This window comes from Brachycentrus maculatus, unplaced genomic scaffold (assembly GCF_059751285.1).
Source record: "Brachycentrus maculatus isolate JH-2025_06_01 unplaced genomic scaffold, ASM5975128v1 h1tg000041l, whole genome shotgun sequence".
NCBI classification, from domain to species: Eukaryota; Metazoa; Arthropoda; class Insecta; order Trichoptera; family Brachycentridae; genus Brachycentrus; species Brachycentrus maculatus.
This window is the reverse complement of record NW_028280795.1, coordinates 274,504-291,243: the sequence shown is the minus strand read 5'-3', so window position 1 is coordinate 291,243 and position 16,740 is coordinate 274,504. Positions and strand designations below refer to the sequence as shown.

At 34.5% G+C, this 16,740-nt stretch overlaps 1 protein-coding gene across 2 annotated transcripts in view; it reads left to right on the top strand.

Annotated features, from left to right (window-relative positions):
• The window catches only part of LOC148312419 (uncharacterized), a 51,678-nt gene that overhangs the window by 17,104 nt on the left and 17,834 nt on the right, over window positions 1-16,740 (top strand). For both annotated transcript variants that reach the window (XM_088277315.1, XM_088277316.1), the window contains exon 2: window positions 6,332-7,187. In XM_088277315.1, coding sequence (XP_088133441.1) covers window positions 6,332-7,187 — 856 coding nt within the window. The remainder of the gene's footprint in view (window positions 1-6,331; window positions 7,188-16,740) is intronic.

Below are 16,740 nucleotides of genomic sequence, written 5' to 3'. Positions count from 1 at the left end.
TGTTAAATAGTTAATTTTTATTTATCTTGACAACTTCGTTGAAGGGTTTATAGTATAAACTTGTTTGTGTAAACTTCACACAAACAATGGTAGGTTTGTTTATATTGGCTCGCTTTAAATTGGGCTCCAAATTAATAGTAATTTCATCCACAAATATTTGCTTTTTACCACCAAAAATAATATTTGAATACTGTACCCGATACGTACTGAAAGTTGCGCAATAATATTTTCCATTCCTAACCAACACTTCCTATTCCTTGTCAATACGTATAATTCTCAAGTCATTCCTTTTCTGCCCAAATGGCCAGACCGTGGAATAAATTTCTCCAAACTATTTTTGTATTCCAAATGTGTCGGGTTGTGGTTAGTGTCGCGGACTCTTGAATCAGAGTTTCTCGGTTCGAACCCACTCTACCACAAGTTAATACCTATTTCTAAAAATGAGCCGCTTAGGCTCACAGAAATAGCATGAAATTGAAGTATTTTTGTAAATAATTAAAAAATAAATATTTCTTTTATTATTAAAAAAAATTATAGTAAATATTACCTCATGTTAAAAATGCATCATGTTTTTTTGCGTTGTTGCCCTTTAGTGATATATGTATATAGAAATATATACCAGCGATACATAAAAATAAATCAAAGTAACGTTTTATATGTATATCCGTATTATAGCTTAGTTCTACATCTTGACTGATTGTTCGAGTTGATGGGTACAATTAATCTAATATAACTAAATTACTAGCACAAATTAAATTCTTTCTCAGCGCCTATGCCGTGTATACTAGTCACGGTGCGATAGCGGTGTAAATTACCTGCTCGGTTATCAATCTTACAGCAAGTTTAAACTTTGTGTTACATCTTGGTTAATGTAATGTTACGTACCAATCTAAACAAAATTCGTTCCGACAGAGGAATGTTTGCGTCTTCACGCGCGGTGTACCTAGCTTACGTACAACATACAAGTGATTACATGTAACATTTTGATATATTTAAACCAACACTTGACAGGTACATTATTATGGTAGGTAAGCTCTCGTTTTTTTTAACTTCTTCATTAATTAAACATAGAAGCGCAGATAAGTTAATTGTATAGCTATATCGCTCACTCCTTTCAAGAACGTCATAAATCAAAAATCGTCAATTTTCAGTTATGCATGTTTTCGGAATGCCCAAAAAATGTACTATATCCCAGCAAAAGCGACATATTTTTAACATGATATTTACCCGCTACAGGGCAGAAAGTGTTGTTTTTGCATTTTGAAGAAAAGGTATTGTTTAATTATTTTTTTAAATGTATTAAATATTTTTAAAATGGAGAACGAACCTTCAGGTTTTACCTAAAAAGATTGTTGCATCGTAAAAAGTTCAATAAGTGGCTTGATATTTATTTTTAATACATTGTGTTATATTTTTAAACTTTAAAAACGTTCTCCTGAAAAATCAAGTTTTTTGATTTATGACGTTCTTGAAAGGAGTGAGCGATATGTTAATTGAACATACTTACGTGATGACATCATCGGTACGTACGACGTATCCAGCCTTCCGGCAGCCCTCGAATTAAAGGCCCAATATACGATAAATCCCAACTTAAATTTCTTTAAACCCAGGTAACATTTAACGTTATATATATTTATTGCGCTTAAAACACTGTTTTCGTATTGAAAAAAATATTTTTTCTTCGAAATAAATATATGGCATTGAAAAAAAAAGAGTTTTTGAAAGGTAAGGAGTTAAAAAAATCAAAAATATGTTTTAAATATATGTATATTCTAAATAATCCAATATACGTTTATACAAAAATGGGCGTGAACTAACATGCGGCTTTAAGCATTGCCGGACGCCAATTATTCTATTATTGCGAGTAAGGCCTTAATATGGAAAGAAAACATCCCCATTTCAGTAAAAAAAAACTATTTTTTATGTTTAAAAATACTTTTCACTATAAAAAATTTAGCCAATATAAATTGTTTTTTAGTTTTATTATTTAAGGCCCAGGATCTCAACCGTTCTAATCAGAATGCGAAGAGCCACGCTCAGGGTTCGAATGGATATTGAATACATTTTTTTTCAGAATGTATATAGATTTTTTTTAATTCCTTACTTTTTAATAACTCTTCTTTTCAAAACCATATAATTATTTCGACGAAAAACTTATGTTTTCAATGTAATAACGATGTTTAAAGAAAAAAATCATTTACTTAAAATGTTACCTGGATTTAGAGAAAATAAAGTTGCGATTTAACGAATACTTGGCCTTAATGAAATTGGTATAATGCCGTGTACGTAGGTGTAGTGACAAAGTTTCCCGAGAGCAGTCACGGTCTATTTGGGCCGCCCAAAGTGGACCACCGTGCCTGCGGGGAGCGGTGGAGCAGTGGAGCAATGTGACAGTCCCCCGAGTGGCCGTCTCTCACGGACAATGCCCGAAAAACTGCCCGCCAGACCAAATTGGTTCACGGACCATGAACTCCGCCGCAGACCGATTTTCCCTCACCATCCGGCCTCTGAGAATACTCTGAAGTTTATCAGCACTTTCTAGACGTTTTGTTTAAATCCTGTTCCTTTCTTCGGACGTCTGCCGACGTTATTTTGAACAACAAACTTTGTGTTAATTGTAGTTAGTTTCTCTCGTAATTGGAATTTAAAATGTACCAAACATTTTTTTTTTAATTAGCTGTACCTTAACACCTAAAGCGCGATGGCCTCAAACAAAACGTGCCCAGCGGTGGTGGGTCTGATCTGACCCAGTACAGAAATCGCTTTTTAGGCGTTCTTTGACGGGTTTTTATATTTTATAAATGTATTAAAATAGGCTACATAGCAATAGAATAATCTGCCATAAGTTTTGTGTAGGAATTTTCAAGTTTTTGATAGTTCCTAATTTAAATTATCCAAGCGCATACATATTATCGAAGCGTACGTGCAGACACGATGACGCATAGCTACCTACTAACGCCACTGAGCATGTTGCACGCGCGTGAATAGTGGTCAGCGTGTATACGCATAAAGCAGTGGCTCCAAACATTTTTGTTTTAACTGAATTCAAATAATTTCTGTATTTAATTTTATAACTGAATTATAAGTCACTGTCAGACAGGATTTTTAACAAAATGCAACTAAGTAATTATCCTAAAACATAAAACTTGGCTGTAAGTTCCAAAAACCACCAATTGATTGTTGGATTTAGACTTTAGTTCAACCTAAAAAAAATTTAAAAGTATATTAAAGATATTTTTATTTTAATTGAAAACTATTTATTTATGGAACGGCCCAAAATGGTTGAGATATTTATTTAAAATCCTCCATTTCTTACATAAACCTTTTGTAGATTTTAGAAATTATGAGTATATGTACATATAATTTTGTACAAAACCAAATAAAACTAATTTCTGAATATCTTTTAAATAAAAATATTTATTTATAAACTTTACAATATAAATGAATGTCTCGTGTTCTGCCTGGTGAGACGTTCACCAAATGAATAAATGAATTTATATGCATACACATACACAAAAAAAAAAAAAAAAATATATATATATATATATATATATATATATATATATATATATATATATATATATATATATTTAAAATGGGTAAATTTATTTTATTTACAATCCGGGCAGTAAATTGTGTCATATTTGTGAGTACTACAAATTGCCTTATTACAAGCTGAACACGAAAATTTGGTTTTTTTATCGGATTTGCATGGACAAAATTTACACCGTTGTCGTTTATATTGGCATTTGCTGTTCATGACACTTTCTTCTACGTTGATGTTATCTTTATTTTTTGTTTTATCAAATATCGCGAAACTATCTAGCTGCTGACGATGAAACGTATGTCCACTATTTTGTCTCTTATTGACATTTTCAGAGACTAATTCTTTCCCTAATTCTCTTATGAATCTCTTCCTGCGAGCACTCTCTTTTTCTCGCCAGGTAGGATATTTTGTCATCCACACTATGTATGCATTCAGAGCGGCCATATCTAATATCTCCATAAGTAACCTAAATGGCCACCTCCTCGTCCCTCTTACACATGAATACTCCCTGGTCATCATATCACCTACGTCAACACCTCCTTTCGTTTTATTGTAATGTTGGATGATTTCTGGTTTCTTCTTCGGCCCGAAATTTACTTTTTTATCGTTAAATTCTGAAGATAAAAGTATTACCGCCTTTGATTTTTTCGGTACATAAGACACAATTGTCAGGTCATGGGTAAATCCAAAAATACTGCTGAACACTTCTCTTTCTTTTGATGGGAGAAATTCTTTGGGAATTTCTTTTTTATTTGAACGCAAAGTCCCAGTCAATGTTAATTTCTTTTCATTTAACAAAATGTTTGCTAAAGGTATACTTGTGAAAAAATTATCGGTTGTTATACCTCGACCTGAACCTGCCAATGGAGCGGTCATTTCTAAAACAACTCTTTGGCCTTGATTAACTTCTTTTTTATTATTTTTCTTGCCAGTGTAAACCTGCAGATTGCAGATATAAGATGTTGCAGAATCGGCAGCGATCCAAATTTTTATACCATACCTTTGTGGTTTATCTTTCATATAGACTTTAAACGGACAGCGTCCACGATATGCTACAAGTCGCTCATCTATGGTAACATGGAATCCTGGCTCATAATTTTTAATGCAGGCAGCGACAAACTTATCAAATATTGATCGCAAGGCTTCCATTTTATCTCCAGACTGAGCAATTCTTGCTTCCCTTGTAGTTTTGTCATCGCTGCGGATATGGCTAAAAATATAACGAAATCGGTCCCTGGCCATAGCGGCAGGAAAGAAATGCTGCCGGAACAAATCGTCGGAGGTCCACAATTCATCTAATGCTAACTTTCTTCCACGATTTCTTCCCGAGGCAAAAAGAATTCCAAAAAAAGCATAGATTTCCTCACGTGTAATGGCTGGCATATTTGAATTTTTGGGATTCAGCTGACAAAATTTATTGGAGCAATCTACTATTTCATCTATCATTTCTTCTGTAACAAACAAGAAGAAAGAATCTTTTATAGTCAGTATGTTTTCGCTCCCATTTTTTAATCCTGCAGCTTTTGTCACTATATTATGAGCCCTAGACCGTGAGTTAGGTGGTGGCAAAGAGGACCACAGAAAACCAGATTTAGAAGTGAAAAATATTCCTTCTTCATCGGATCCATTTGGCTGCTCAATGATGTCATCGATATCTTCATCATTTTCTGACATTTCTTCCAACACTACGTTTTCCGTTTCACTTTCGAATTCTGTATCTAAGATTTCGAATTCTAAATCACTGTCATCTACACTACTTCTTTCACTTTCAGAACTCTCCAAAAGTCGTTCAATCTCGTCATGAGATAATTGATTTTTTCTTGCCATTGTGGCAATGTGGCGAAAAAAAATATAAACTGGAAATCGTTCAACATAAAACAATTTATTGTGATGTTTTGAGTCACTAACTTTGTGTTTTAAAACTATTAACAACTTTTTTAATATCAGTGATTTAAAACGCAGTAAATAAATAAATTAGTTATAAATAAATGTAAAAAATTATATGTACGAAAACAATCGCCAAAGATTGACAATGTATGGTTTTGTTTTTGAGAAATCGACGGACGCGGCAGACGTCACACCAAGACAACAGATAGCGGCCAACTGACCATACTCAATAATCATTTTTGAACTTTCATTTGTTATTTTTTTAAATAACTCATTTGAATCTGGTCCCATAATTTTCGTTTATATCTCAATTTGTAGGTAAATATTTGAAGAAAGATTACATTGAAGGAAAATGACGTAAACAAATTACCTATTAAGTAATCGATAATTTTATGTACAACCGGGTCTGATCAGACCCACCATCGCAGAGTAAGTGTTAAACAAGGATGGACGACTAAACCAAAGAATCTCAACAATTTTACGTTCAAGTACCGCATATTTTTTAATTTGATTTTTCTTGTTTGTTACTATAATTTTCACGTTTTTTCTATTCCTCTTCCTTTTCTGCTTGGTGTAGGTCTTGCGGCCTGTTTTTGTGAGGGATTAGTATCGATTCCCAGCTGTCAATCTATCTCTTTGGTGGTCTGCCCGGGAGTCATCTACCTTGGAGTTTACCTGATTTTTCTACCCGTTTTTTTTCGTTTTCGCGAGTATTGTAAGATTCGCAATTGAACGTTTATTTATAAATCGTCTTTTATGTAATAAAATCACAATTTCGTAGTTTTTTTCACATGTATTATTTGACCAGTGACCGGGTTTAGTCGATGCCGGCGTCATCAGACTGTCTATAATATTTCATTAATATTTTTGATAACTCATCGTTCTTTTTTGTTCCAGAAACAAATCAAATCGGCGTCACAGCGACTCGCATTTAACCATGGTCTCCTCGCCGCACTCAACCCTGATAACTCCTAACAATACTCCTGTTGATGGAGATCCTATACGGACGAAGGAGTACACGCAAGCTCTAGCGGAGTTCCGGGCAAGAAGATCACTCGACCCGAACATCTCTCTCGGGTATGACATGTTCCCGGAGAAATATTCTCCAGAGGCTTACAGCCAACTGAGCCGCAAAGGCGACGAACGGAGACTAAAACCTCTATCTAAACCAAAGAGAAAATCTCTGCCTGAGTCGCTCAAACCTCCGTCGTCACCCTTACAGTCCCGCGGCGTTCCCCAAATACAATTTTTATTTAAAAACCAAATATTCTTGCCCGGAAGCGAAGTGCAATCTCGTAAAAACAAAAAGAGTCGCAACAAAGATAAGTCCATTGACAAAAATGGTATTTGCGATCAGTCGGCGTCGTCAGAATTGGAGTACATAACAGGGCGTCAGATCGACTTTGATTTCGCCGAGAATTCGATATCTCCGGACTCGCTGCCGCCTGAGTTTTTCAGAGACAACTCTCTGCCTTACGGAGACATAGCAGCCCAGCAAGGAAAGGACATGTCTTCCGAGGAAGATGAAGTATCCCACGCGAGAGGTTCTGGCAGTGCGACGAACAAGGGTAGTAATTCGCACGAATCTCGGTGTCCCCTGTTGGATAGCAGCCCGCGTAGCCAGGAGCTAGAAGAAGAATCTGTCGTTTCGGCGAAGGACGACGAAGCCCCGTCTACATTCAGCAGCCGGTACAAGGATGTAAACGTATCGACGGAAACGTCATTCGTTTCGGTAGCGCGGAAATTGGAAGAGGTGAGGTCTCACTAATCTATACAATTGTTGCACGCTTGTCGATCGCTTTCAAATTAAATTTTGCACAATGTGTCCCATTCTCATCGGCGCTTTGTGCCGGCGGACCATAGTTGTTATTTAGTTACGCGGCTCGTGGCCACTGATCTGTATTGATTGTAATAATGGTTCAGCATTAGCGATGATCAAGCGAACTGGGTTATGTGTAATAAATTTACATTATCCCGGGATTTATCCAATTGTTACCATCTAACATATGTACGTGTGTGTTATCTCGAAACAGGGTGATCCGACCAATAATCTATAATTTGCTCCGATCCCAAAGATAACGTTGATTACGCGTTAACTATGCGGTGTAGATATCTTCAATTCGGTATAAATCATTTCTTAATTTACTACAGATTTTAGAGGAGAACTTGGGATGATCGAGTATTTCAAATATCGACGCCCCCTACGTAAAGTAGGGTAGACTGGGTACGGTTGAAACAAAGGACGGTTGAAACAGAGCAAATATCTTGCAAACCGTATGCGGTAGGGTGAAGGGTCCAAGGGATGAACAAAGCGGACAACAAGTTCAAACACGAATATCAGTGTTGCATCGCTCGCCGCACGGTGCAGTTGCTTGTAGGAGGTCTTATTGTATTTTGATAACCAAAAGTAAGTATTTTTGTTCTAAGAATTTTCCTTTTATTACGGTTTCTATTGAAACGATATTATTGAGTATGATTTCATGTTTGAAATGAAGCTTGTAGAACACGATATAGTGATTAGTTTTTATGTGCCATTATTGTTAACATTACTATTTTCTGTTTTCCACCTGAAGGAGGGGTTGGGGACGGTTGAAACATTTTTTGTGGGTACGGTTGAAACAACATATTTTTTCAGTTTTCCTGTTTTCTAGATGCCGAGAGTACGCGCAAGAAAGACTTCGAGAGGGGAGGTCGACTTGTCGAGGTATACATACGCTTATGAGGAGGTTAAAGCAAGAGATTCACTGCGAAAAGCGGTGGAGAAGCATGGATTAAACCACTATTCGCTCATTATATATATACGAAAGCGAGATGCATCTGGTGAAGAAGATAATGGGATATGAACCCCACAACGAAGTTTTTAATAAAAAACAGGAGCAGGAGCTTGCAAAATACTTGCTACTAAAAAAAACAGAGAAAGAAGAGATAAGAAAGGAACATGAAATAAGGTTGAAACAGATGAAAACTAAGTAAGTCAAGAAAAGATTGGATGGAGGAAAAAGTAAAAGGATTGTTAAAGGAAAAATAATCATAATACGCAACAGGAATCATCATCAGAAGAGGACGAGTGCTATTGTCTTGTTTGTCTGTCACTGTATTCAGAGAGCAAATCCAGTGAAAAGTGGATACAGTGCACCACTTGTAAACTGTGGACTCAAGAAGACTGCACAAAAGGTGGTCTTAGCTATGTTTGCCACAATCGCGACTCGGAATGATCCCAAAGCTAGATTTTCGCTTGATTTATGACTAATAAAAATGAAAGAAGTGTTTCCTTTTAGTTTATTTACAGATTATTTTCGTTCGATTTGTTTTTTTTTAAATGCCATTGTTTTTAGTTGTTTTTGTTCATTACATATTTGTAGACTGATTAATATTGTCATGCGGTGCCATAATTATTAATAAAACAAACATAAATAATGAATAAAACGTCTTACAATATTAAATATTGATTTATTTGCGTGTTTCAACTGACCCCAATCACTGTTTCAACTGCCCCTGGTATGGGGACGGTTGAAACAAATCGGATATATTTTTTAAATTTGATCTGCCACTAAAAATAACACACCGGGTACTGAAATAATACTTCCCATTAGTAGACAGAAACACACTCTTGTATTTAATGCATCTTCATCATCGCTTGACTTGTTAAGAACAATTCTATGGACAATATAAGCAAAATTGTTTCAACCGTACCCAGTCTACCCTACTCTATCTGCAAAGCTGTTACTTTACAGGAGAGAGCTTAGATGATTTTATCAACGTATTTTTTTTATTAATTAACGATTTTATCTGAAATTCTAAACTAGTATTATGCATACAAAAACACGATAAAATAATGTATTAAATCTTTTTAAAACTTTGTTTCTTTCAAAATTAAGTAGTTAGCGTTTAAGGAGTTCAGTTCATTTCGAAAATTCAATGTAGATAGCGTCTTATACGCCTGAAAACTAGGCGTAATTTTTTTTTAAATGTTCGTTTTATTTGTAGATAACAGTCAGTTGATAACACACACCAAATATCTCAAAATTGACAAAAATGTAGTTATAGCACTTTACGTAGGGCACGTCGATATGTTCTTGAAAGTGGTCAGGTCAGGAGTCGGAATAATCGGCGTGTATGTATGAAATGTATGAATGTGGGAGAGGCGAAGACTGTGTGCAAAGACAGATTGGTGCGGTGTTCGATTCTCTCTGCCTACCCCTACGTAAAGCGGCGTGATGGTTAGTTAGTTTTAGATTTTAATGGTCGTAACTGGATGAGGGTATGATACACACTATAAGTACCGGCCTTATATTTTTTGTGTGGACTTTTCATTACAAGGTCAAATTATAACAGCACTCCTGTATAACTAATGTGACCATACGTCCCGTTTTGAACGGGACCGTCCCGTTTTTAGATAACCTGTCCCGTTGTCCCCAAGTTAAGTTTCGGGAAGACGAAATGTCCCGTTTTCAAAAAAAGAGCAATCACGGTAACACTTTTTTTTTAAAGTGCAAAAAATCGACGATAGTTTGTAGTATAGCCGTTTCATATAACTTTAGGTAGAGTAATCTTCAAATACATTTTATGCTTGCCCGGAACAAATGCGCCCGTAGAAAGAGTCTTTTTTTTACAGATGAATAAGTTGTGGATGACAGAAAAAAACACAATTACAAGTCGGAGTAGTTGTTAGTTAAGATAAATTTTTAAAAATACTCCCAAGAATTCCATTATTATTTAAAAGCAAATCCACTTATACTTAAGAAAAATTATCAGAAAAATATAAAACAACATATTTTTTTCAAATTTATATTATTTGTTCCTCTTATTCTCTTTATAAACATTCCTTTTCTTTTTATAAATACATAAAAACAATAAAAAATACGTATTTTCTTGAATACATAGTATTACGTAAAAATCGGTACATGTCCCGTTTTGAGAACAAAAATAAATGGTCAGTTTATGTATAACACCAACGTAGTGCGTATTCTAAAACGAGCCTAATATACAGTAAAACTCCATATAACGTTGAGATAGGTACCGCATTATCGGAGGGAATGTTATAGGGAGTTAATGTTTTAAATTGTATTTTTATATTTTAACCAACGAAAATTACTGAAATGAGCTAATATTAAATTCAAATTCAATTTTAAAACATTAGTCCCCTTTAACTTCCCTCTAATAACGCGGCACTAATCTCAACGTTATATTGTTATTCCATTGTCCCTAATTGAGATCATCCAAGTACCGAACCGCATTTCCGATGCATTTGATACGAAATATGAAAATAATAACCAATAGAGCCACAAAGGACCGACGTCGGTACTCACGTGTTGATATTACATTTTATTTTTTACACAGAATATTCAGTATAAAAATAAAATATGTTGTATAGAATTTAGTGTGTATTCGAATTTGGTTGACAATGTAGTTACCACTAAATATTTATCGTAATACAGTAAACCCCCTATAACGCTGAGATAGGTACCGCGTTATCGGATGGGTCGTTGTAGGGATGTTAATGTTTTTGAATTGTACAATATTGCAATTTTAAATAACTCATCACAGTCGTTTCCGCTAGTTAAAATATAAAAATAACAATTTAAAACATCAATGCCTTTAAAAAATTATGTATAAAGTTGTATTTTATTAACAAAAACACATAAAAATTAATATTGTGACAATTGTTTCCCCTAGTTATGGCATTATCAAACGAATGTCTTTATAAAATTCCCTAAAATAAAGGGGTAGCTATGTCAACGTTATAGGGGGGTTTACTGTAGTCTGTTTTATTTTTTACCCAGAATATTCAGTAAAAAAATAAAATATGTTAGTTAGATAGAATTTAGTATGTACAGTGGAACCTTTCATAACGAGCATAATTCGTTCCAGAATATTTTATGTTATGCGAAATACTCGTTAAACTAAACATTTTACGTTTTGACTGGCGTGGAAGTCCCGGCTCACAAGTGAATGCCGTGGAAAATGGACTTGTCCTTTCTCTGTAACTCATGCGAAATGTCACTCGTTAAGGGAACAATTTTTCAGATTTTGCTCGTTATGCGAATTACTCGTTATGAGAGGTTCCACTGTATTCGATTTTTTTTAATGAAGAGAAATATTTGTGTTTTTATTATTTACGCAAATATTTCAATTTCATACTATTTCTGTTAGCCTAAGCGGCTCATTATTAGAAATAGGTATCAAATTGTGGTAGGAGTGAGTTCGAACCGAGAAACTCTGACTTAAGAGTCCGCAACACTAACCACGGGACCACAACCCGGCACAACAATGTAGCTACCACTAAATATTTATCTGAATAGTCTGTTTTATTTTTTTACCCAGAAAATGCAGTAAAAAAATATATATGTTGGACAGAATTTAGTATGTATTCGAATTTGGTTAACAATGTAGCTACCACTAAATATTTATCCTAATAGTCTGTTTTATTTTTTACCCAGAATATTCAGTATAAAAATTAAATTTGTTGGATAGAATTTAGTATGTATTCGAATTTGGTTAACAATGTAGCTACCACTAAATATTTATCAGAATAGTCTGTTTTATTTTTTACCCAGAATATGCAGTATAAAAATAAAATATGTTGGACAGAATTTAGTATGTATTCGAATTTGGTTAACAATGTAGATAGATACCACTAAATATTCATCGTAATAGTCTGTTTTTGTGACTGGACCGCGCTGCGGTGTACCAGAGATGGGATTTTATACGGTTCACTAAGCGCAAATAGGTTATTACGAGAATACTCACCGAATTATTACTATACCATGGATTCCCCGCTTCTGTATCCAAATATTTATTGCGTTTTATTCCTCTGAATTCCCTTGTAAACTTGCGAGCGTTTAATTTAAATGATCGAGTAACTTTGCACCTCCCCCTTTATGGAATCTGAAATTTAAAAAAAAAACATCAGACGTTCAAATTCAGAACGCGAACGGCCGCGATAGGGGTCGGGCGCGTTTCCGCGCGAATTTTTTTTAAGAACTTGTGTTTTTTAGAATATATATATTTTTAAATAATTAACTCATACCTTTCAATATCTGTTTTTTTTCAAAACCATATATTTATTTCGAAGATTTTTTTTATTTAAAAGCAGTGTTTTAAGAAAAATATTAATTACGTCAAATATTACCTGGGTTTAGAGAAAATTAAGTTAGGATTTATCCTATATTGGGCCTTTTAAAGAACACGATGTTTTACAGTGCGTCTTCGGATACAGACCCCACGAAGTGGAAAATTTGCTTTCTTCTTGCTGAAAGCAAATAGTATGCGCGGCAAGTAAAAGTGCCACTTCGCGAGAGCACTTTTCGGTCACGTGATACGCACGCGCGCAACGGATAGAAATGCATGTCTAGCATGTCTCTCGCACGGGCAAAACACGCCTACGCGGCATGTACTCTGCGATCTGAGATAATGTCGTCACCCGAATGTAGAACTAAATACAGTAAAACCTCAATATAACGGACCTCTATTTAACGAACTTCGAATATTATGTACAAAAAATCCGGTCAAATGTAAAAAAAAATCAACGTCGTCCTGTTAATATTATACATGCTTAATGGGGTATGCGCAAACACAGAATTCAATCACCGGAGAGGTCACACGTCTTTTCACGCCCAATTTTTCAAAGAATGTATATTAGATATTTTTTTGTTGACCATATAATTATTTGTAAAGTAATTTATTTCGGGAAAACGGTGTTCTAAGTAAAAGATCAATTACGTAAAATGTTACCTGGATTTAGAGAAGGTAAAGTTGCGACTTAACAAATACTGGGCCTTAAATTAATTCAAGTGTCACCGCATGTAAACAATTTTTAGTAGCCATGATAATCACAAATTATGTATGTCTCAAAACTTTACTTCACGACGAGTGTCCAAATAAAATAAATTTTATTTGTCTTCGTGTTTTGTATTGTTTATTTATATCTTAATACTGTGTTCATATTTTCGAAAACATTTTTTTTTTAAGCCTATTTTTATACAACGGACTTCAGGCTTTAACGGACCCCCTCCCTCAATTAGTCCTTTATATCGAGGTTTTACTGTATTAGATTATACAAATATTTATTATATTTATTTACACACAATTTATATTGTGCTCTTTGCGCTGATTTTGTTGTACTTAGTTTTTAGCCATAGTTACAAACCTTCGAATATTCTTCGACCGCAAAGCGACAGAATATCGCCTCGCGCCATTTTAAATTTGTGTCATGTCAAAAAACAACCCGATCCTAAATATACAAGATCCAATCGGATACTTATTTGGATTGTCGTTCTAACATAACCGATTAGTTCAAATGGTCATTCGATTATTCACTTATTTTTGACTCGGCATACCAAGGGACACGCACCATTCAATTATTATGTTATATAGATAACACTTAATGCAAAGTCGTCAAAAATAAGTGTTCCAAAATGTTTTGTGAGAATGAGGGTAGTAGGGGAAGCGGGCAGCATGCTGCCGGTCGTATACGTCAGTGGTCACCAACTTTTTTGAGAAAAGGGTCAGGTTGTTTTTTTTTTAAACCTGAGGGTCCGAATAAAAAAAAAACAGCATATTCCGATTGGAATCTAACTAAATATCAATTTACACTTGGGCCTGTTATTATGCGATTTTCAAATGTAATGGAACCTATCCCTTATTTTCGTATGTAGTTCTTCTTTTTTATGCGAATTCGCATTAAAAAAATCTAAAATTTAGACTAGTGCTTGAATGTGGATTGAAGATTTACCTCAAAAACTATTTCCCATATGTGGATATTTAATTTAGGAAAAAGACCTTCTGTTTTTATTTTTATAAACTTTTTTCAAACGATTTTTGGTACATACTATCATTTTGATTTGAAGTTATACGGTTTTTAAAAATAATGGAACCTATCCCCCAGTTTTGTATGTACTTCAAGTCTTTTTTATGCGAATTTTTTTATTCGATTCCCCGTGAAACGTATCTATAGCATAAAAAGAGACCCAAGTGTATATGTGCTTATTTTATAATATAAAAATATTTAATGCAGGAATATTTGCAGCCTATTTAAAAGGACTTAATAAAAGCCTTTTAATTATTAAGGGGGAACTCGCAGACTTCAGATTCAGAACGCGAACGACCTCGCTATAGGTCGGTCTTGCTTCTGCGCTTATTTTTTTTTTTTAAATATTCCTATTGGGATTTGTCTTTTTCTTAGAATATGTTTTGAAAAAAAATCCTTTCAAAAACTTTTCTTTTGAACACCATATATTTATTCCGAATAAAAACTTATTTTTTCAATAGTAAAACGGTATTTTAAGCAAAAAAAATCAATTACTTCAATGTTACCTGAGATTTAAGAAAATTAAGTTTCGATTTATCGTAAATTGTGCCTTAAATTATTCATGCTGCAGAAATCGGGAATTTTTAAGGGGGGCTACTTTGCCGGTCCGAATATGTCCCACGGGCCGTATGTTGGTGACCACTGGCATACGGCTTTAGTCGGTCATTACAGTTGGAGACCATGTCCATCAAAGAAAAGAGCCATTGTGAACACCCTGTGTCACATATATGTGTAGTATGTATAATACAGGATTGGGGCATCCGAGTTTTTTGTTCTTACTATTCATTTGCATTTCATTTATTTATAAAAGTTAATTTTCAAATATATCTCTTATGAGAAAAAAATCAAATACTAGTACTGGTATGTGAACCCAAGTGCCATTGTGAATATTGCTTTTCTCTTTTCCCTATCTTCTATTCCTTCTCCATTTCCTTTTCCACTATGTTATTTATTCTGAACCCCTTAATTTTCAATATTTATATCATTATTTCATCAAAAATATTCCACTGCTATTTAAATCCAAGAATCTGGAGCTCAAGACTGATCACCTTGCCTTCATTTAAATAACAATAAAGTTAACACTGTGTCAATCTAATGCGGTATCCTATGCACCACCTGGATATGGATGGGGAAAAATTGCATCAAAAAAACATTTAAAAAAAATTTCATGGAAAACGGTGATCATTAAAAATTATATTGAAAACACTTATTGTATTCAAATCAAATTAATATTAATAGCCAAGGATAAAACGAAAAAACCAGTTTATAATTTTTTTTTAAATACTAGCAAGCTCCGGATCAAATCGACGTACCTTATGTAAAGTGCTCTAACTACATTTTTGTCAATTTTGAGATATTTGGTGTATGTTATCAACTGACCGTTATATACAAATATACATGTAAATAAACAACAAAAAATATATAAAATAAATTACTTCTAGTTTTCAGGCGAATAAGACGCTATCTACATTGAATTTTCGAAATGAACTTAAGTTTTAAAACGATTAAATACATTTTTTCCTCCGCCTCCATAGTGTAATGGTCAGCACGCTCGGCTACCATTCTGGAGGTCCCGGTTTCGATCCCCAGGGGGGCCAAATAAATATAAGTGATTTTTTCACTCTAATATTTATTCAATATCACCCTGGACTGGTACCTCAAGCGAAGGGCTGATCACCTTTCCTTCATGTGTTAACGATCAAGATAACACCGCGTTTTTATGCAGCGCCCTATGCACCGTTGGAGTGCGGATAAGGTTTAATACATTATTTTATTGTGTTTTTTAATGTACAATACTAGTTTAGAATTTCAGATAAAACCGTTAACTAATAATTAAAAAAATATTTTGAAAAAATCTTCTAAGCTCTTTCATGTAAAGTAACAGATTTGCAGATAGAGTACTTTACGTAGGGGCCGTCGAAATGGTTTGGCAATCAATTCAAGGATATTACGCGACAAGCACAAATTTTAACAAAACAACTTAAGAACTTTATTTCTTCCTTGATTCACATGAAAATTCATTTCCTTAGTGCTTTAACCACAAGGATGCTCGAAGTAAAGTCAATTTGTTCCCGGATAATACTATTCCAATTGCCATATACCAAAACAACAAGACTTGAATTAGTTGATTGCCGGCTCTGGTCTCCGTGTCACACATGTCGTCGTAAAGTAACAGATTAGTATTTACTGTGTCCTCCTCCCACGTCTACCTATTACCTATAAAATTATTTATTGCATGTGGGTGAGTTTTGTTTATCTTTATGCGTACTCACTCGCTTGCAATCTGGCTATTTCTTTATGGGACGGCCCAACTTATCCACAGTGGAAACCCGGAAATCCAAAGTAATCGGGGCCTATACAACATTTTAAGTATGTCCAAATACTTGTTCACAAATCTGGATTATCTCCAATTAGAATTTATTTTCTTATATTATTTTGTACAAGTATTTATTTTGTCCGCCTCTGTAGAGTAATGGTCAGCACGCTCGGCCACTGT